General features: G+C 34.4%; 1 protein-coding gene and 1 non-coding gene across 2 annotated transcripts; one reads left to right on the top strand and one right to left on the bottom strand.

Annotated features, from left to right (window-relative positions):
* Positions 1-13,491: 13,491 nt before the first annotated feature.
* LOC147380513 (uncharacterized) lies at positions 13,492-14,933 on the bottom strand. The gene is made up of 2 exons (XM_086431617.1): positions 14,199-14,933; positions 13,492-14,145 (listed from the first exon to the last, which is right to left on the bottom strand). Exons 1-2 carry the CDS (start codon positions 14,931-14,933, stop codon positions 13,492-13,494), a joined length of 1,389 nt encoding a protein of 462 aa, XP_086287743.1.
* A 631-nt stretch (positions 14,934-15,564) lies between these two features.
* On the top strand, positions 15,565-15,671 carry LOC147380512 (small nucleolar RNA R71). The gene has a single exon (XR_015175292.1). It is a non-coding gene; the product is annotated as a small nucleolar RNA R71 (small nucleolar RNA).
* Positions 15,672-23,186: the final 7,515 nt, after the last annotated feature.

Below are 23,186 nucleotides of genomic sequence, written 5' to 3'. Positions count from 1 at the left end.
TACATCTTGCATGCCATTCAAAAACGTGACTCGACATTTTGTCTGGTTCGTTTTCTTATGGAGACACTGGTCAATGTAATGACCAACCAGAGTCAATTGTTTGCGTTGTCTCATCTCGTTTGTTGCATTCTCCAACGACGGATGGATGTCCTGATGTATGGTTTGATCACACATGGTAGCTTAGAACGAATTCTACCATTTAAAGGGAAAAGGACTTGAAAGACTTATGTGCAAGACTTCTGGGCCTCGGGCATCAATGAAGATGAACACGAAAGCCCACTTTGCTATGAGCCCCCAAGAGAAGAATTTGATGAACAACAACTTGGGGAGGACTGAACACCAAACTTGGACTTCGAGAATATTTCATGGCTTGATCAGATACCTCAGAAAGGGCACTGCAATGCCTTTGAGAAAGTTTTTAAGGGATTTAAGAAGGCCAACAAACGCTATAAGGATATGCAAACTGATCAACACCTGTTGATTGAGCAACAAAGACAGATAATAGTCTATATCGAGGAACAGAAAGCACGTGCAAGTACACAAGTTGCTACGTGTTCAAATTCAAATTAGGATATATTTTCTTAGATTAGTCGATGTCTTCCTAATAAGGATGTTTTCTCTTTCCTAAGTAGGATTTCTATTACAACAAAACCTGTCGATCATATGTATGTTATAACTGTTCAATCTTTACAAGTAAGTTATAACATCAATGCCGATTAATAAGAAAATCGTTTCAGGTGTGATCTAACCTTATCTTTCTTTTTCTAGTACTTCATATTGAGGACAATAATTTATTTAGGTTTGGAGTATAAGGTTAGTTCACAATTGCATTGCATATTGTATTGTTAATTTATTTTCAGGTTTACAAAAAAAAACATCTATATATACAACACTTTTGAAATATTTTCTTCAAAATCCTTATATGTATTGTTTACATATGAATTTCAAATCTTAGGTTCATGTCTTAAATTTTTTTATCATACGTTCTTTTTATTCCTTATTAAGAAAATCAAAAGATTACTTAGAAAAATTCACGACACTTTTAATAGAACAAAAGTTAACTATCTTTTCTATCTAGAGTGTTAGGAGAAACCTATTCTAGTGAATTATAACTTCCTTGTCCTTTGATTGGCTGGATAAAAGAAAAACAAAACTAGTGTTAGTATGATTTGGATAGCAACCATAGGATCAGACTGGGTACCTTGAAAATGGCAACTTGTTTTTTAACAAAGAACACTAAAAAAATTGTGATGTGTGAAAAAAGTTGAAAAATAAAGACAAAAAAATGTGAAAAATAGTAAATCAAAGCAAAAATGCTTGAATTGAAAAATTACAAAAATGAAAAGAGTTTAGCGAGACTAGATAAATAGTTTCAATAGGGTGAGAGTCGTCAATAGTAAAAATGTGACTAAGGTGAAATATCACAAAGAAAGTCCCTTAGAGGTACTAAAGTAAGCATCCACACCTCTCACAATCCCAAATAAGATGCTTAGTTTCAAGTTAGAACTTAGGTAGAACAGACCATTGTAGAGGGTTAAGGGCTTGTTGCATTTATTAAATCTAGTCGTGTAAGCTATAAAAGTGGTTTGTAATTTAGTTTTTTACTTTTTTTTCCTTGAAACTAGTAAAATCTATGTTTGGGGTATGATCAGATCCCAAAAAGTGATTTTTAGAGCCTTAATTGCATAGACTTTACGAGTAAATTATACACTAAACCCTCTAATTCGATATAATTCATTGTTAGCCCATAATAATTATTGATTTCAATAAAATGATGTATCTTCAAACTAATTAGAGTTCTTTTCGTGTAATAGCAAAAAGTCATAAATTTCTAAAAATAAATCAGAAAATCCACAGCATTTACTGCAATCCAAGATTCGGATAAAGTCAATTGACCAATGGACCGTGGTGCCCAGGTTTGGTAGGATGGCGCAGTAAACAAGACATGGAAATACTTGAGATTTGTACAATGTGTTGGTGGTTGAAGATACTTCATATTGAAATAGGGTTTTGAAGTTATTGTGTTTATGGAAAGTTTTCGAATCTTAGAAATCTTAATTTGATCTTTATAAATAGGAGATCAATCCAAAATTTAAGGATAACTAGAAAATTAGGAAATTTCTTTATCTTATTTGGCCTTTTAGTTTTTTTTTTTCAGTAGCAGTATCTTAATCAAGGAGAATTTTCCAAGTTTCAGAAGCAAGATCAATAAAGAAGACTTTTTTATTCTCTCATCTTAATTCTCTCTTTTACTTTTATTTTATTTACTATTTCTTGTGAAGACTATCGACTAGACATCTGTTAGAGAAGTCAATGAAGCCTGAGTAAGATCTTCTTGATTAACTTTATCTTGTTTTACATCACATGTTATTGATTGATTGTGATATTTTTGTAAGTATGGATTATTAAATTTAATATTTAATCTTTTGATTTTAATGGTTTAGAATTCGATAAGTTCAAGTTAAACCATGCTTCATTGAAAAAGTTAAATATAATCTTCTAATTTTGTCTTATTAAATTTATTCACAAATATTGGAATCATTATTCTAGTTTAATAGTTTAGATTTTCCGATCCAACAAGAAACAAGATAGCTTTTTTGAGTGGATTGAGATAAAGAAGACAAATTAAAATAATGAGATGATTTGTTATGGTGGATTTGACTAATCTAATATTTGTATTTCAATTTTATTTCTTGTTTTTCTCGTTATTTCTTGTTAGCAATAGTAGCTCTGAAATTGTTTTAAATTGGTTACCCTCAATTCTAATCTGTTTCATGTTAAAAACTAATCGGATTAATGTTGTCTTTGTAGATCATTCCTTGTTTGCCAAGGTTATTTGATTTATTTTGTTATTCTTTAGTTATTTAGTACTCGGCGAACAAATCTTGGAATAGAAGGATCCATCAAATTAATCGTGTTTTGCATCCTTCTTGACAAGAAGGTATTTCATCGTAGCGTGGTGTGTAAAATCACAACCTTGGATCTAATTAGTTAGGTCAAAATTTGTTTAACACGAATATAACTGCTAACAGTTCTTTTTGGTAGTATAATAGTTGAGTTGGGCATCGTTGAGTGTTTTACTTGCATATTGAATGACATGGGGGAGTTTTTCAACTCTCTGTTCCAAAACAACACCTATTGCGTAATCGGATACATCAGACATCACTTCAAAAGGAAAATCCCAATTGGTGGCTAAATGATAGGTGTTGAAGTCAACTCAATTTTTAATTACTCAAAAGCTTCTAAATAGTGTGTGGATAGATCAAATGTGATGTCCTTGGCTTGTAAGTCACACATGGGTTTGGAAATTTTTTCCAAATCCTTGATGAAACTTCGACAGAACCCTGCATGCTCGAGGAATAAATAGACTTCCTTGACAATTTTTGGTGTTGGTCAGTTAGCAATAATATCAATTTTTTTCCTTATCTACCTCAGTTTTTGGTAGAGATAATGTGTCCTAGAAATTTTTTGAAAGTTACCATGAAGTAGCTCTCTTCCCAATTAAGCACAAGAGTTTTATTTCGATATTTAGCTAAGATCTATCTAAAGTTAATTAAACAATTATCAAAGTTGGACCCAAACACAAAAAGTCATTCCTGAAGACCTTTAGGAATTTGTTTTACCATATTAGAGAAAATGGAAAGTTAAAAAATGGTAGGTGCATTGCATAACCCAAAAGGCATGCGACGATAGGCAAATATCCCAAAGGGATACGCAAACTTAGTATTTTCCTTGTCTTCTAGAGCAATCGGGGTTTGATTATATCCTAAATACCCATCAAGGAATGAGTAATAGGCATGTTTGGCAAATCTTTCGAGCATTTCATCGATAAATGGGATGAGGAAGTGGTCTTTTCTAGTCATTGAATTCAACTTCCTGTAGTCAATACATACCACCCAATTTGATGCGAGTAGGAATTAGTTCATTGTCCTGATTGGTCATGACTGTGACATCGAATTTTTTGGAACAACCTGAACTGGACTAACCCATTTCCTATCTGATATGGGGTATATAATACTTGTATCTAACAATTTGAGGACTTCCCATCAGATAACATCTTGTAAGACCGGATTTATCATATTTGTGATTTTCTCGTAGGTTTGAAAATTTTCTCGAGATGGATCTAGTGCATAACCATAGAAGGACTGATGCCCTTGATGTTAGCTTTGGTCCAACCTATAACTTCATTATTTTCACGTAAAACATCAAGTAAAATATTCTCTTGTGACTTTTTTAAATATTGTGAGATAATAATTAGAAAGGTTTTACCCTTTCCAAGAAATGCATATTTTAACGTATCTGACAACTACTTTAATTTAAGCTTGGGAGTCTCTCTATTTGGTGGAAAAGGTGAATGAGTAGAGAGACTCTCGAGTCTCGATTGTCATTTTTGAAAATCCATCACAAGGACGGATTCAAATAAGGAGTTGACCTCCCTAATGGATTTCTCCATATCGAAATCAATATCAAATTGGCCTAGGTACTCTTTTAAAGGGTCTGTGTTCTTTGTTTCTTTGAGCATGCTACTGATCAAAATATGAATCATGTTGACCTCTTCGAAGTCATTCATGTCTATGGATTGGAATTTGTTATGGAAGAAATTCATTTTAACTTTTATGTTTCCAAACACCAAGGTCATGACCTGGTTCCTATATCTGATAATGACATCAAATGTTATCAAGAATGGTCTACCCAAGATGATAAGAACGTGGTTGTTTGGGTTAATGACAGGTTTAGTGTAAAAAACTATAAAGTTAGTAGAGAAATAAAAGTCTTTAACTTTTATTATTACATCCTCTACAATTCCCTTTGGAACCTTAACTGATCTGTCAACTAAATTCAGTGTGATATCCATATGTCTAAGTTCCCCCAAACTCAATGTGAATTTAGGGGCAATTGTCTATTAGATCAGACAAGAGGATTAGGCTATCATGACAGCCTCTCGTGGCATGATAGTTTTTCTCTGCACAGTGGTGAGATCTTTGAGAAATTTAGCACAAGAGAGAATATGATGAATTGCTTCTAAGAAGGGAATATTGATTTGAATGTTCTTGAACAATTTTAAAATCCCTTCTAATTGTTTTCCTTTTCTATTGTCTGTAAGCATGTGTGGAAATGGGCCCTTGCGAATGGCTACTTTTGGTGGAGGTGTTTTCTTTTGTTTATCTTTTTCCCTTGTCGCAGGTGCAATCAAGTTTTTTTCTTTTGTTGGGGGTTCTTACTGCTCTTTGGGTCCGTAAACCTCACTATCTACTAATTTTTCAAAGTGTAAAATGTGGACTGTTATTTCATTAGGACCTTCTATTTGAGGTGATGTGTAATGTATCAGACTAAGCAATATGTGTTGTTCTAGGGCAACGAGTTGAAAAACTCACCCATGTCATTCAATATGCAAGCAAGACGTTAAATGATACCCAACTCAACTACTCCACCACTGAGAAAGAACTACTAGCAGTAGATTTTACTTTGGATAAATTTTGCTTCTATTTGATTGGATCTAAGGTAGTAATCTTCAGTGACCATGCAACACTAAAATACCTTCTCGTCAAGAAGAATGCATAAGTAAAGTTAATCTAATGCATCCTCCTACTTCAAGAATTTGATCTCAAAATTTGAGATAAGAAAGAATGTGAGAATGTGGTTGCAAACTACCTATCCAGATTAGTAATTGAAATAATTTTTGACTCCTTCCTTATTTCTGAAAGTTTTCCTAACGAACAAATCATGGATATCTCTAATCTAGATACACCTTGGTACGTTGACATTGTAAACTACCTGATAACAGGTTAAACACCTACTTCTTAGAATAAACAAGAAAGAATGCGCTTCTTCGCCAAATTCAATGGTTTTCTAAGATGATATATACTTATTCAAGTACTTCTCATATCAAATAATTCGTCAATATATTTATAATAAAGATTAAAAAAGTATTTTTGAGTTTCGCCACAACCACGCTTGTGGTGGTCACTTTGGAGGAAAGAAGACAACAACTAAAGTCTTGTAATGTGGTTTCTACTAGCCAACGATATTTCGCGACGCCCATTTCTTTGCTAAGTCTTGTGATATGTGTTAACGTGAATGCAAGATTAGCCAAAGGAATGAAATGCCCGAATAACCAATTTTGATCGTTGAAATCTTTGATGTTGGGACATCAATTTCATGGCTCCTTTTTCCATTCTGTATAGATTTCAATACATCTTAGTCGTAGTTTACTCGTATCTAAATGGGTAGAAGCCACAACTTGTCAAACCAATGACTATAAAGTTGTTCAATTTCTTAAGAATATTGTGTTTGTCCTATTCGAAACTCCATGGGCCATCACCAGTGATGGAGGGAAACAATTTTGCAATCGAGTTTTTGAAAACGTTATGCTTAAATATTCCATAACTCATAAGGTTGTTACTCTGTATCACCCACAAACCAGTGGGCAAGTTGAAATTTCTAATCGTGAAGTCAAAATCATCCTTAACAAATGATCTTTACACTTGACTGAGTATCTATGGGCCTATAGGATGACTTTCAAAACTCCAATTGGAATATCTTTGTATCGACTAATCTTCAGTAAAGCTTGTCACATCCCAGTCAAACTTGAACACTAAGCCTATTGGGCTGTCAAATAGGAACTATGATCTAGCAAAGGCCAAAGAACACTGAAAACTTCAAGTCACCGAGTTAGAAGAATTGCATAATGATGCATATGATAGTATTAAATTATACAAGGATCGTATGAAGGCCTAGCAAGACAAGCATATTCAAAGGAAATCATTCTACTTTGGACAGAAAGTGTTGCTTTATGATTTTCGCCTCCATATTTTCTTTGGAACATTGAAGTCTTAATGGACAAGACTCTTTGTGGTCCATAATATTAACCTTTATGGCAACATCGAGGTTCTCAATCTCAAAGATGGTAGTATTTTTTTCAAAGTTAATGGTAAAAGGCTCAAGCCTTTCCTTCATCTCCCAACATCTCATGAAAAAAATTCATTTTTGAATGATCCTATGTACCAAGAGTAGACTCAAGTTTTTATCTAGAAGAAGATAATAAACTTAACACTTTTTGAGAGGCAACCCTTGATGTAGAAGGCTTACAAATTATTTTTGTTGTCAAGTAGGACTAATTTTTTTTTTTCACTTTTTTCTCTCAATTTGAACTAATCATTGACGGTTGCAAAATTTCATTAAAAAAAAATTTCCTAGACATTTATTTTCTATCTTGAAATTTTCATGGGAATTTTATTTTTTAGGAAAATTTATTTTCAAAAGATTTTCTGAGTCGAAAATTTTATTTCCTAGAAAATTGAGCACCCTTTTAAAGAATCCTAAGCCTAATCCCTTTCTCATTCCTTTATCTTCTACAAGCCTCCATTTAAATTTTCCATTTCACTCATATCTCAAAGTTTCAGCCAAACCAAATCCAACCATGAAAAGTCAAATCCGATCCATTCATTTTCTTTTCCAATTAGTGGCGACCACCCTTTATCAATTGTTCCACCGTCATGCACCACCCAACTCATCCACGGCACCACGATTCCCCTTGGTCTCACTATTCACAATTGTTCGGATACTCTCACATTTCCTTTACTCCTTCGAATCATGACTCCAAAACTTTGATCAATGAGGAGGCATATTTTGATGTCTACGACAATCCCCAAGGCATGTGGATTCGTGATGAACTCCTCACACATGATTGGAGATGTTTATTTTATGAAGGGGATGAAACATTTGTCGATGAGCTAGTTCGGAGAATTTATGGTTCTTATGTCTCCATCGATTTCTCCACTCCTTTGATCACCATCAACTTTTGTGGCCTTTTGTTCACGATCAACGCTTTAGATATTCACACAATCTTAGGAATCAAACGTGTGGATAATGACATGTGTGAGCCCAATTTTGATTTTTGATCACTATTTCACACGCCTCGGCCTTTCCAAGCAAGATGTTTACATCAAAGACGGGGGGTTAAATTCCAAGTGCCTTTATGAAAATCAATATCTATGCTGACGCTAGATAACAACCAATGTGCACCGTACACAATATTTGGCGAAGATGTATACCAAGCATCTTTACATCTTGCACACCATCCAGACACTTGAACCCAGCATTTTGTCTGGTCGTTTGCTAATGGAGATATTGGTCGATGTAATGACCAACCAGAACTGATTGTTTCTGTTGCCTCATCTCGTCTGCCACATTCTCCAACGACGAATGGGTGTCTCGATGTTTGATTTGATTTGATTTGATAACAACCAATGTGTAACCTAGAGTGAATTCCACCCTTTAAAGGGAAAACGCTTTAAAGATCTATGTACAGGGTTTTTGGGCCCTAGGTATCAATTAGGATGAACACGAAAGCCCCCATGGGAACTGTCGACATGAGATTTTCATTTTTTAAATATCTCAAGCATTTTAGGGTTTTGGAGTCGCCACCATTCTTTTGGAAAAGGGTGTGAATGGTCACCCATGATGTATTTTTTGAAAAATCAATTTTATGCCATTTAGTGACCCTCATATGGATAAGGTTTACCGATCAAAATTTGGATCTAAGTAAGGGGTCCATATTAGGGAGTAAGGAAGGTATTAGGCACTCTATTCCCTCCATCGTTGGTGGCAACCGTGGATTTGATCACTTTTTGAAAATAAAATAAAATAAAGAGTCGGAAAGATCCGATATGTACCCTCGATTGCAAGGGACTTTGATTTTGGTTCAAACCATTGAGGGCACCCTTATTGAAAAAGGGGCCCTTTGATGGCTCAAATCTTTCGTGGTGGGTGCATAGGTATAGAGAAATTAGAGAAGTAGAAGAAGGAAAGTGGAGATAAGAGAAAGGGGGTTATTTGTTTCTTGTTATCGAACCTTGATCTTCTTTACTCTTCAAAGATGAGTTTTTTGATTTTATTAATTTCTTTGAGAATGAGTAAAAGGTTGAGTTGATAAGTTGGGAGAATTGAGAGTGAGTAGTGAGTAAATTGTTGAGAGAGTCTTTTTTTTGTATTTTTGCATGCAGGAAGAATTATGTTGAGGGTGAGAGGATTTTATAGGATTTGGAGAGGAATTTTTAGGGGTAAGATGGGGTGAAATGGTAAGAAAGTAGAGTAATTTGGGATTTGTGAAAAGAGAGTGTAAATTGAGGGTGACGGAAGCGCATTTGTCTAAGGGGGGTTAAATGGGTTATTTGTGACCCAAATTGATTGGATCTTTCAACCCATTTAGGTTGGGTATTAGGTGGAATGAAATGAGTGGTATTTGATTGAGAGAATGAGGGTGTAAGTGTTGTCTAAATTTACGCACGCAAGTATACGTATCGAAACAAGTAATAAAGTGATAAGAAAGTATCGTTCCCACGGAGACTAAATACCAATCTATTATTAATTACCATTTATTACCATCAATCTAATTTTATCCAAACAAAAGTAAAAATAGGATTTAGACTAAACAAGAAAAGTAACGGAGAAAATAAATTTGTAAATTAAAATCAATGAGTGATGAAATCTAGGTTTATAATTCCCCCAAACAATCCACTTAATTAGATTATCTTCCCTTCTATGATAAATTAATCCACTATAATTGTCACCCAAGAACACTAAATTCTCTACAAGCCTCTGTCGATGGTCATGTAAAATACCCTTCTAAACTAACTCCCTATATGTCTATGAGAATTAAATCAAGAAGAATTCATTAAGAATAAGCTCTCATAAGGGATGCACATGCAACTTGAGTATATGTTTATCTCAAATTAGCATATGTTACTCTATCTAGATCATGAACACAAAATAACTCTGTCGATATTATTAAGGTTCACCGAATCAATTCAATCAATGGCCAGTTAATTAAATCGCATTAAACATAGGATAGAATAAACAATCACATGTGGAATCAGAGAAGAAAGAAATAAAACTAATCAAATATCATGAATGGGTTCCATTATAACCCTAGAATAGAAATTAGTTCATCCTTGAAAAGAAAACAAAATCACAAAAGTATTCAGCCATTCTTGAGATTACAAATATCAAGAGAAGAGATAAAGTTTAGAAAGATAAAACTCAAAAGTCGAATTCCAGCTCTCGTCCTCCTTCTCGATCTTGTGCCTCCAAGAAAAAATCCCAAAACTTCTCTTCTCAAATAAGGTTTAAACATTCCTATTTATAGATATGGAGTCATTAGGGTTTAAGAGTCCCAAAATCCGTCTCTAATTCGGTCACTACAAATTAACGTGTAAAGCTGAAAACGTAAGCAGGCCATGGCCTCCCAATATATCATGTCGCGGCTTTTATTTCTATATTATGTTATGCCATTCTTGAATTCCCGCCGTGGCCTCGTCGTTTCTATCAAGCTGCGGCTTGAAGACTTTTTAGCTTGTATGCTTAGCTTCCTTCTTCCGAGAGTGAACCAATTGGGAGTCAGAATTTCTCCTAAACGTATGCACCTATCCCAATGTTCCATATGGTTCCTAATCTGTAAAATAAGCATAAAAATCAAATAAAAACATATAAACACATAAAAAGTATAAAACTAACTAAACTTAAATAAAAAAACTAAAAGACTCTAAAATTAACAAAAATTATTATATTTAAAAGTGGTTAATTCGTAGTATAAACCTACTCATCAAATACCCCCAAACTTAACATTTTGCTAGTCCTCGAGCAAAACAAAACAAAAAAACCTAACTACGGGAAAGAATCTAAAATAAAGAAAACACAAGTGATGATACTAGCTTGATTCTCCACACTTGCCTCAAAGATTATGCAAATTTCACAATTCAAAGAAAACTTTAGAAATTGAAACAGTCTAGATTTTCCAACCCAAATGTCATTCAACCTCACCTTGAACCATCCACATATGTGCAAACAACCCCTTTTCACTTAATCATTTTTCAACTCAAATCAGTTTATGCAATCAAGAGTAAACACAGATGATCTCTAGATATTGAAATTGATGAACTCCATAGGCTTACTTTTCATGCTATTCTCCACTAATGTAAGTTGTCACTCAATCAAGAATCAATAGGACTTTTATTCAGCTTGTAATGTGTGGCTAGGTTAAAGGTAGGATAAAAGGAAATTTTGTGGCTAGATCACCCCTTAAACACCTCAATCTCTTAGGATTCTCACAGAGCGCAAACTTACATTTCAACATCAAGTCACTCCGCATTCTCAATCTTGTTTCACTTCATTCTCACTTCATTCCCTTGATAACCTTTTATTCACCAATTTTTTTTTATTTTTTTTACTTTTTTTTTATGGCCCACTGCACCCCCAAACTTATCTGATTCAATGCATTCTTTTACAAGAAGGGATGTAGTAATAAGAAATTTTTTTTTTTCCAACATAAGTATTTCCGAACCCTCAACTAAATATTCTTGAAACTTTGCCTTCCACATTCCATGAACTTCACCGTTCAACCCTTATTAGCATAGCTCAAAATATCCAGTAGTAATCATATGCCTAAGAGGTGATGGGTCAAATCTTGGAAAATTAGACAAAAAGGCTTGGTTAGAGTTGTGGGTGCCAAAGAAAATTAGAAACAAGGCTCAAGGGGAAGACTAGTGATAAAATCAACATAGGTAAGCTTAAAAGGCTCAATCGATCCAAGAATGGCCTAAATCATGTCCCTAATCAAGTGCAACCTAAGATTTCACCTCGAGTAACAACAAATAAGTTCTAGAGTTCATTGAGATCATGGATTACTTTCAAAAGCATAAACATTCTCCAAGTGTATCAAACAACCAAGTGCATCAAGATTATAAACTCAATGTAAAAGAGTTCAAATAAGGATGAATTTCATCAGAGTTTAAGCACACAGACAAGTTAAACCTCCATCATTTTATAAGAATCATGTATGTACTAATCAAAATCTTATCATTGACTGTAGATTATCAAGCAAAAATCATCACAAAATAACTATTTTTTTTTTTAGAATAGAAATTAAAACTAACTTAAACATGCCAAACCTAAACTTAAACACGCCAAACCTAAACTTAAACACATGAAAGCAAACACAAAATCAAAGAAAAATTTTCAAAAAATACTACTCACACCCTCAAACTTAGTTATTGCATTGTCCCCAATGTAATCAATTAGAATCAAAGGTAGGTGAAAGAACTTCCCTGAAATATTTATTGGCGGTCAGAAGTCATCAGCATCATCCGCGCCATCTTCATTGTTATTGTCATTCAGTCCTGGTGGTAGTGATGAAATGGTGAAGCTCGTGTTCTGTTACTTTCCACAAACGGTGGTCAAAAATCACGACTCCAACAACAAGTAATTGTAACCCAATCACCAACTGCCGAAATGACAAGTATCACAACTACACTCAATTATCCAGCAAGCACCATGTATATCAAACAACCCCCAAAATTTTCAACAACTTAATCTTCCCAACCTTTCTCATTATCATTGAACTTTTCACAAACACCTGGTGTGCACAAAAATTTAATGATCTCCCCAAAATTTAGTAATACCAGCTACTGTCACAAAAGACCGTACATATTGCAGCACATAATACTCCACCAATCACACAATCCACACACCCATTCCAACATCAAGCACTCCATCAATCACTCAACATCAATCACCGATTAAATCCATCAAACACTCTCAAACAACCACAAGTGTAATCAAAACTCGAATTTTTCAATCCAAATAATCAAATATTTATTCACAATATGCAACATAGGTTAATTGAATGTAAGACTTACAGACAAAACCTGATGGTGCTTCACTTGATTTGGTCAAATTGGCAAAGAGTAGTTGGAAGATCCGTTCAAATTTGGTGAAGTCGTACTCATGGATTTGATATTTCTTTAGCCACCCTTGAATATTAAGAAGGAAATATAAGAATAATGCTGGATAAGATGGAGAGAGATGAAGACTTTTCTGTCGTTGAGGCACGAAGAGAAGGTAGGTTGTGAAATTTTGTAACATTAGAAATATTAGGGCAAGTGGAACCCTTTTCTATCTGAGTACGATTTTGGGCCGAGGCCTGGTAGAGTATCATGCCATGGCTCGCATTTTTAGATTTCTTATCAGTTCTGTCACGAACTCGTGCCTTAGCCTGAGAAGAGTTAAGCCATGGCCTTCATTTTAATATTTCTGATCAGTTCTGCCACGAACTAATGCCTTAGCCTGAGAAGAGTTAAGCCCTGACATCTTCGAACTGTGAGATCAGAACCTGCTGTTTGTGTTAGATGCCATGGTTGTAAATGAATAGATGCCACGGTTTCTTCAATTTGTACTTCCACAGCCTTGCATCATGTTGCCAATGCCCTTGAATTGCTTAGAGACTCCCAACATGTTTCAATCAAAACATAATTAAATAGAATTAAGAAAATTGTAAAAACTATGATCAAAGCAAACTAATAAATTTTTTTTTTTTTTTTTGAAATTAAAAAGAAAATAATGAAAATCAAAATAACCAAAGAAAGAGTTTAGAATGTTTGGGTTGCCTCCCAAGAAGCGCTTGTTTTAAAGTCATCAGCCTGACTTTGTCTAAAGTCACGTCAGGTTTGCTAGAGTGGTGGTGAATTTTTGACGGTCAATTCCCCACACATCAAAGATCTCCACTTCCTTCATGGTTGGGTTAAGTCGACGTTGGTACTCAATAAAAGGCTTATGATATTCCTCCATACGGATTTTCTGCATGCTGGTAGAAGGACAAATCCCCTTAATATCCGTTATGGACCATCCCAATGCTTTCTTGTACTCTCGCAACTCCCTTATATGGCTAGGAAGATACTTAAGCTCTAATGATGATGATTCATGAGTTGACAACTTCAAATGAGAACATAATGGTGGTACTTCTAACAACTCAAATTCTGGTTTAGAACGATAGAATTTTGGTGCAGCCTCCAAGTAGTTCACCAACTCCAAATACTCCAAATCTTTCTCATTGTACGTATTAATGATTTCTAATTGAAGCTGGTTAAATGGGAGTGTATCTTCATGGTCATGTCGAACACATATGTCCACTGCATCAATTCTATAGCAATCTTCAGGCTCTTCGGTGGGAAATTTCATAGCTTTGAAAATATTAAACGTCACCTCTTGATCTTGAACTCTCATAGTAAGCTCCCCCTTTTGCACATCAATAAGAGTTTTGCTTGTGGCTAAAAATGGTCTGCCAAGAATGATTGGAACATCCTTATCCTCCTCCATATCAAGAACAATAAAATCCACAGGAATATAAATTTGTCAACCTTAACAAGCACATCTTCAATTTTTCCCCTTGGATACTTTAGTGATCTATCCGCTAACTGGAGTGTCACAGTAGTAGGCCAAGCTTCTCCCAATCCCAATTTTTGAAATATAGACAGCGGCATTAGATTAATACTAGCCCCCAAATCACACAAAGCTCTACCAGAGAATTGGTTACCTATTGTGCATGGTATAATGAAGCTCCCTGGATCCTTAAGCTTTGCTGGAAGTTTCCTTTGAATGATAGCACTGCACTCTTCAATCAAACCCACTGTTTCAAATTCACTCAATCGCCTCTTTTTAGTCAAAATATCTTTAAAAAACTTGGCATAACTTGGCATTTGCTTTAAAGCTTCAACGAATGGGATATTAATATGCAACTTCTTGAAGACATTTAGAAACTTTGCAAACTGCTCATCATATTTTTGTTTCTTGAAACGTTGAGGAAATGGTGGGGGTGGGTTGTAAGGAGTAATATTTTCTAAGCCCGGCGTGTTATGCTCCTGGTTTGTAGTTTCTTTCTCTTGCTCACCCTTCTCTTTAGAAATTGTTTCATCTGCCACTAAAACATCCGGTTCCTTTGGTTCCTTGAAAACATCATTCAACTCTTTTCCACTCCTCAATGTGATAGCATTGCAGTGCTCCTTACCATCTCTTTTTGGATTAGTCTCGGTATTGCTAGGCAAGGTTCCTGGAGGACGGTAGTTAATTGTTGAAACAAACTGACCCAACTGAATCTCCATATTCCGGATAGAAGTTGCTTGGCTATGGAGTTGAGTTCTAGTCTCTTTCATGAACTGATTAGTGTTTGTTCCCATCTGATGTACTAGATCTTCCAAAGAAGGCTTTTTTTCTCTAGGGAGAGCTTGAGGATGATAACTCGGTTGAAACATGGGCTTTGCAGATGAAGAGGCCTCAACTTGATTATTATTACTTCATGAGAAATTCAGATGATTTTTCCAGCCCGGATTGTAATAATTAGAGTATGGGTTATTCTGCCTACTACCAACAAAATTGAGAGATTCTGGATTATTAGGGCACATATCTCCCCAATGATTGTCTCCACAAATCTCGCATGTAACGGTAGGAGTTTGAATAGCATGAACTCCAAATGAATCAATTTCTTAGATAGGGATGCCACTTGAGCAGTCAAAGCCGTAAGAATATCTAATTCATGCACTCCTGCTGTTATTCTTGGATTCATCCTCTCTCTCTGTATGGTGTTGGAAGTTGTTAGAGGCCATCTCCTCCAATAAATTATACCCATCCTCAAATGTCTTCGCCATAAGAGATCCACCTGCTGCAGCATCAACAATCGTTCTAATAGATTCAACCAACCCATTGTAGAAAATTTGGATGATCAACCATTCCGGTAAAGCATGATGAGGACATCTCCGAAGTAAATCTTTGTACCTCTCCCAAGCTTCATAAAGAGATTCACTGTCCAACTACACGAAAGTAGTGATATCATTCCTCAACTTTGCAGTTTTTGACGGTGAAAATATTAACAAGGAACTTTTTCGCCAAGTCATCCCAAGTGGTAATAGATTCCCTTGGCAATGAGTTCAACCAATTCTTCGCCATGTCCCTCAATGAGAATGGAAATAATCGCTCGGATGGCATCATCATCAACACCGTTATACTTAAACGTAGCACATATCTCTAGAAAATTAGCTAAATGTGCATTGGGGATCTTCAACCTGTGAACCCCCAAACTGAGATACTTGTACCATCTGATAGTAGCCGGTTGAGTTCAAAATTGTTGGCTTGTATCGTTGGACGACGAATACTAGTGTGAATCCCATCCATTAATGGAACAGCATAGTCCCACATAGACTTAGGACCTTCATTACCATTAGTTTTGTCGGCCATTGTATGGTGTTGAGAAGCTTCTCGCTATTCTTTCTATTTCTTTTTCTTCGACAAGTTTTCTCGATCTCAAAATCCAAAAGAAAAGCTCTGAATTCCCTGTACTACGCATACACTAGCCAAACACCTACAAAATAAAGAAAAGTTTGGTTTAAAATCAAATATGATTGAATTAATATTAACAAAAAGATTAATAAATTAGTCCCCGGCAGCGGTGCCAAAAACTTGTTGTCTAAATTTACGCACGCAAGTATACGTATCGAAACAAGTAATAAAGTGATAAGAAAGTATCGTTCCCACGGAGACTAAATACCAATCTATTATTAATTACCAATTTACCTCAATCTAATTTTATCCAAACAAAAGTAAAAATAGGATTTAAGACTAAACAAGAAAAGTAACGGAGAAAATAAATTTGTAATTAAAATCAATGAGTGATGAAATCTAGGTTTTAATTTCCCCCAAACAATCCACTTAATTAGATTTATCTTCCCTTCTATGATAAATTAATCCACTATAATTGTCACCCAAGAACACTAAATTCTCTACAAGCCTCTGTCGATGGTCATGTAAAAATACCCTTCTAAACTAACTCCCTATATGTCTATGAGAATTAAATCAAGAAGAATTCATTAAGAATAAGCTCTCATAAGGGATGCACATGCAACTTGAGTATATGTCTATCTCAAATTAGCATATGTTACTCTATCTAGATCATGAACACAAAATAACTCTGTCGATATTATTAAGGTTCACCGAATCAATTCAATCAATGGCCAGTTAATTAAATCGCATTAAACATAGGATAGAATAAACAATCACATGTGGAATCAGAGAAGAAAGAAATAAAACTAATCAAATATCATGAATGGGTTCCATTATAACCCTAGAATAGAAATTAGTTCATCCTTGAAAAGAAAACAAAATCACAAAAGTATTCAGCCATTCTTAGAGATTACAAATATCAAGAGAAGAGATAAAGTTTAGAAAGATAAAACTCAAAAGTCGAATTTCCAGCTCTCGTCCTCCTTCTCGATCTTGTGCCTCCAAGAAAAACCCCAAAACTTCTCTTCTCAAATAAGGTTTAAACTTTCCTATTTATAGATATGGAATCATTAGGGTTTAAGAGTCCCAAAATCCGTCTCTAATTCGGTCACTACAAATTAACGTGTAAAGCTGAAAACGTAAGCAGGCCATGGCCTCCCAATATATCATGCCGCGGCTTGTATTTCTATATTTATGTTATGCCATTCTTGAATTCCCGTCGTGGCCTCGTTTTCTATCAAGCTGCGGCTTGAAGACTTTTTAGCTTGTATGCTTAGCTTCCTTCTTCCGAGAGTGAACCAATTTGAAGTCAGAATTTCTCCTAAACGTATGCACCTATCCCAATGTTCCATATTGTTCCTAATCTGTAAAATAAGCATAAAAATCAAATAAAAACATATAAACACATAAAAAGTATAAAACTAACTAAACTTAAATAAAAATAACTAAAAGACTCTAAAATTAACAAAATATTATATTTAAAAGTGGTTAATTCGTAGGTATAAAACCTACTCATCAGTAAGATGGTGGTTGATTGGTGGAGTGCTTAGTGAGTTGAGGGGAATGGGTTTTGATTGAAGGTATGGGTTGTGTAAGAGGGTAGTTGATTAGGTTTTTAAATGGTGAAGAAGGTGATGACATGTGACGAAAAGGGGTGAAGAGATGAAGTGTTAGATGAGTTGATTGGAGAAAATGAGTATTTCATTAGAGATGAGGGGTGTGGGTTTCGTTTGTAAGGATGGGTTTGTAGGGACTGATGAGGCTAGGTTAGATAGAGATATGGGTTGACATGTAGGTAGATGATGTTTCAGAGAAAATGTGATGGGAGTAAGTGGTTGAATGAGGGAAGTGAGTTGAGGTAGTGACATGTGTCCCACCTTCATGATCTTAGTGATTGGTTGTGATGTTGGACTTGAGTTGAGAATTGAGTTTGGGTATATTAGTTGGGTTTGGGTTAGATTGTGGGGTAGTGGGTTGTATAGGTATAATGTTGGGTTGAGTTTAATGGGCTTTGATTTGGGAAGAATAATTGGGCTTGGGTATAGTAATGGGTTGTGGGTTGAATAGTAATGGATTTGGATTAGGGTTGGAAAAGGTTGAGAGATGAGAGGAATGGTGAGAAATCTTCAGTCCATGGGCCACGTGGGAAGGGCCTAGGGCGATTTATTGAAAAAATAGAGATTTTTTTAAAGGTTTAGACTTTGGGACTTATTCTAATTTTTATGGATTTTAAGACACTTTGCGTCGAGGGCCCGATCAAATTTGGGTGTATATAACTACCCCTCTTTACAAGAATTACGTGCAAAGAACCTCAAATAATAGGCGAAACCTTGATTTGTATGGGACCGATAATTTTGCTTAGACAAGTTTGAAAATACCAGTTTTGTTTGATAGGGTAAGCCTTTTGATTTCCTCGACCTAATGGCGCAGATCTCATGTGAGGTCTTGGATTTGTGTTAGTTTGGTGAAAAACTTTGATACGAGAGTTTTCTAATGAGTCTTGAGCAATGTGAATTGAGTTTTTGCAAAAATGCTATTTTTTGATTTATTTTAAATGAGATACGTTCAAATGATAAGAAAAAAAAAAACTTTTTGGAAGAACTAAAAGACTTGTGATGATCCTTTAATAGGTCTATACGGAAGAGTCTTTCAAATTCATCGTAACACTCTCTGATTACAATTGTTGGAAAAATAAATAAAAAACATAATCCTCCCATGCTTTGAGTCTAATAGGGATGAAATCTGCTATAAATTTGACAGTTTCTAGGCTAAGAGTTTGACAAGGATTGAACCGATCATGAAAAGTGGAGATGAGATTTGCAATCTAAGTGTGTTTCAACAAGAATGATTTGACTTTTTTTATTTAAACGACGAACCAATGAAATCTAAAGGAGATCAAAAAAAATTTAACTATATTTTTTTTAAGATTTAGAATATCGTACAGCTTATACTCATGTGACAAGGAGCAACAAGTAGTTTTAAGTTCTTACTGAGGAGCGACGTGTAGTTTAGGCTCGTGCTGGGGAGCATCATATATTTGAAACTCTTATTAAAGAGCAACAAGCAATTTTATTTCTGAGTATAATGTAGTTTAGGCTCTTTCAAAGTAGCAATAAGCAATTTTAGGCTATTATTGAGGAGCATCATGTAGTTTAGGCTCTTATGAAGGTGCATCATGTAGTTTAGGCTCATGGAAATGAGCAACATATAGTTTAGGCTCTTGCAAATGAGCAACATGTTAAGAAAATGTGTATGCAAAATAGTTTTGATAATTATTGACCTCGGATAATTCGATACCTTATTTTTAAAGAATAAATTAAACTTTTCGACACGTACCCAAAATACTAGTTTGGTATGATGCATGTAAAAAACTTTATTTGTTTTAGTATAAGCAAAATGACTTGATCAAAAATCTGATTTTGTTGAATACTGACCAAGATATATTAAATAGATAATAGTTTTCCTCAATTCTTTTTAAGTTCTTTTAGAGTCATCCCCTCATCGAATATCAACAAAACGATAAAAACTGACTGGATGGTGTTTGATGATGAGATAAAGGATTGTGTAATGATTGGTGATTATTGGTAGACTTCAGAATCTGTCTGATATATTGATAGAAGGATTATTACTCAAACTTCAAGCATTTTTGAGGTAGGGATGATTGGTGAATAAATATGATTTTTTTTCTCTTTTTTTTTTGCCATTCATGCCCATAGTGCCAATCATGGTTTTCACTAAGTCCGATTCCATAATTTTCTACGCATCAATACCCCTTTAGGTTTTCATCGTGCCTATGGTATTTGATTTTGCTACGGTTCGATCTTTTCTTTTTCTAATGCCTTTGTAAGTTTTCACTATGTCCTATCAAATCATGATACACTTTTTGTAAATTTCTCAAGCCTTCATCGCCAATGAATTGAACTGGGGGTTGCCTTTTATTCTCTATTTTTTTTTTTTTTTTAAGAATGAAACTACGTCTTATTTTTACATGACCCAGAAAGAACTCATTTACGCACGTTTGAGATCATAAAGTAAGATAGTGGATTTAGAAATGATTGCCCAAGCATGGGGTCTGACAGGGTTTAGCCGAATTGAATTCCTTGATTTCGTAGTATGGAGCTCATTTGAAATCTTGGATTTGATGAAATTGGATGATTGATAAAAAATGACTACCCAAGCACGAGGTCTGACAAGATTTGCCTTATTAATTCATCGATTTCGTGGCGCGTAACTCATTTGAAATCTTGGAATTGATGGATTTTGGGATGATTGATGCATTTAACCATACTTCATTGAGTTTGATCTGAGTCACTTTGAACGAGATCTCTTTTTTTTTATTTTTTAAATGATATCTTTTTTTTTTTTCAAAATTATCCCAGTGTGGGGTGGTATGCCCCAGTTCTAGGTAATTGAAGGATAATGAAGGTTCGAGTAAGTTAACTAACCGTAGATATGTTATGGTAGTAGAAGGAAGGCTTCTCATGATTTCGAGTTTTGATTTTTCAATAACATTTTTTTATGTCACTTAATGTTTTTCGACTCAAGAAATAGAACTTTTGCAGATTCGAATCCACAATGGTAGTTAATCATTCGTAATTGGACTAGAATCTTCTCCTTTCACAATGGTTGAACTATTCTACTCTTCTTTTTGGCATTCTTTTGACATTCTTCTTCAATTATTGATCATTTTCGATATGCTTTCCAAAGATCCTTAAGATCGTTCGTTTAGGCTTGCTATTGAATCGACACATATATTTTTCATTTTCTTCTTTAATAAGTCTCGTGAGGAAAATCTTCGATGAAAAATAAATCAGTACATCGTTGACATGGACTTCTTTTCAAGTTGTGAGTTTCATTTGAAAATTGATCATTGAAGTAAAAGTAGTTGGCAGAAATCAAACTTGATGGTTTTAAGTTGAAGACTTTTGATGGATGAATATGATCTTTGATTGTCTTAGGATTATGAAATATGGAAAATGCCCCAGTTTAGATAAAAAATTTCATTGGTTTGTCATTCACAATTTATACGTATGCGGGCCAAGAGTAATCAAAATGAGTCGAAAAGAGTATGATGATAATCTTTAGGTTTTTGAGTCGTCTTCAGTCGTCTAATCGAATTGAGTCTAACTCTTCAAATTTTAAAAGGATACTCATGTCGTTCATTAATCCAAACTTTTTATAGTCACGAAGCTCATAATTTAAAGATGTTTTTGAAACATTTTGATTTTTTTCATCATATTCTTTTTGTTTTTTATTTTTGAGATAAATAATAATAATTTTTTTTTAAACTTCTAAATTAATACCCTTCCTGAGGACGAAGGTCCAATAAATATTCCTAGGAATGAAATGAGACCCTCTTTTTTTTTTTGTAATTTTTGATTATTTTTTTAAGATAAACATTCTAAATTAATACCTTTCCTAAGGGCGAATGTCCAATAAATATTCCCAAGAAAGAACATGCAACCCCATTTTTTTTGTTTTTTGAAAATTTTGATTTTTGTGTGTGTATGTGTGTGTTTTTTTTTTTAAGATGGACATTCTGAATTAATATCCTTCCTAATAACGAATATCCGTTAAATCTTCCCAAGAAGGCAATGTAATTTTTTTTACTTTTTAATTTTATTTGAGTAGATCGTCATGTTCTGCCTCAAAGTTTACAAAGTCAAAGATTAAGCAGGTTCAAATCCCATGCTCGACCTGATCTGTCACTTGCACTAAGTTTGAAAAGATGCCTGTAGTGTGTCTCACCAAGTGAGTGTAAAATGTGTATCCTAATGTTGAGATAAACATGTTGTTCATCTCCTGTTCAGTCATTGTTGGTCTCACTTGTTATACTAATTCTCGCCATATTTGAGTATGCTTCTTTACTGTCTCTCTAGGTTCCCATGTCATTTTTGCCATGTTGTTGCAATCCAACCCCACGTCTTGTACCAAAACATCTCAGCCAGGCCTTGTCAGTTTTTGATGAGTATAGGGTCTAGTCCCAAGAACCATTTGAGGCTTGATCCAATCAGGCTCCTTTGAAACAAATGTACCAGTAATCTATTATCCTCGTCATACTGGCACATTGACCCACATTATAACTTTAGGTGTGACAGAGGACATCCTATCCCATTGTACTTCTCGAATTCTAGGCATTTAAATTTGGCTAGTATAGACACCCCATTTTTGCATTCGCTTGATTAATCAACTCGTTAATCCAATCGCGATGGTTCCCAATGATGGACGATATTCCAATGATATATTTTGTTGTCAGATGTGTTTTAGAAATTCGGATGAGGTATCTCAACTAACAAAACTATAGAAATCGCGCTACGTTAGGAAAATATGATCGCAAAAACATAGAAATCATCATCTTTCAAATAAAAAGAAACTTTACGATAAAAATCACTAAAAAATGACCAAATTACCAAAATACCCCTAACATCAAAACATCCCTAGAGCCTACATTAGGCTTACGAAATTCCTTTCGAACACATAAAACAACAAATCGAAACCAAATAAATCATTTTGCCAATTTTTATCAAATTCGACAAAATTATGAAAATGCCCCTCACAAAGTTCACGACCATTTCGAATAAAAAATTTCATAAATGACACAAACCAATATTCTCATTGAATTCCTTACGAAAAATCGATTTTAAAACATCCTGGAACATTGAAAAACGACTTAAAATGCAAAAAATCCTCTCCAAGGGCAAAATGATAATTTTATAATTTTAATAATTAAAAATTCCAAAATTAATAATTAAAACATTAATTAATGTAAAGTGAAATCCTAATTAAAATTAAAGTCAATCAAGTAAGACTAAAGTCAAAATCCTAAAATTAGAGTCAATCAAGTAAGACTTAAGTCAAAACCCTAAAATCAAATCACTCAAGTGAGACTTAAGTCAAAACCCTAAGACCAATGTCAAACCCTTATCCTAAAAGAATTCTAATTAAACTATAAAACTAACTAATATAATTCTAATTAAACTCTAAAACTATCTAAAAGAAACATAATCTAACTCTAACTCTATCTAAAAAGCTCTTAAAAAATCTATAAATAAGGGTCTCTACAACCTATTTTTGTATCAAAA

The sequence above is a fragment of the Akebia trifoliata genome, unplaced genomic scaffold, assembly GCF_017979445.1.
Source record: "Akebia trifoliata isolate Shusen 1 unplaced genomic scaffold, ASM1797944v1 Contig01340_ERROPOS53878+, whole genome shotgun sequence".
Taxonomy (NCBI): domain Eukaryota; kingdom Viridiplantae; phylum Streptophyta; class Magnoliopsida; order Ranunculales; family Lardizabalaceae; genus Akebia; species Akebia trifoliata.
Note: the sequence above shows the minus strand (reverse complement) of the source record. Positions and strands in the feature narration are given on the sequence as shown.

Bases quoted from the DNA above. Each gene is read 5' to 3' on its own strand.
- LOC147380513 (XM_086431617.1), bottom strand. From the start codon at position 14,933: ATGGAGATTCAGTTGGGTCAGTTTGTTTCAACAATTAACTACCGTCCT. The intron at 14,146-14,198 runs GTTAAGGTTGAC...CTTGATATGGAG, and splicing joins GAAAAATTGAAGATGTGCTT to GAGGATAAGGATGTTCCAAT.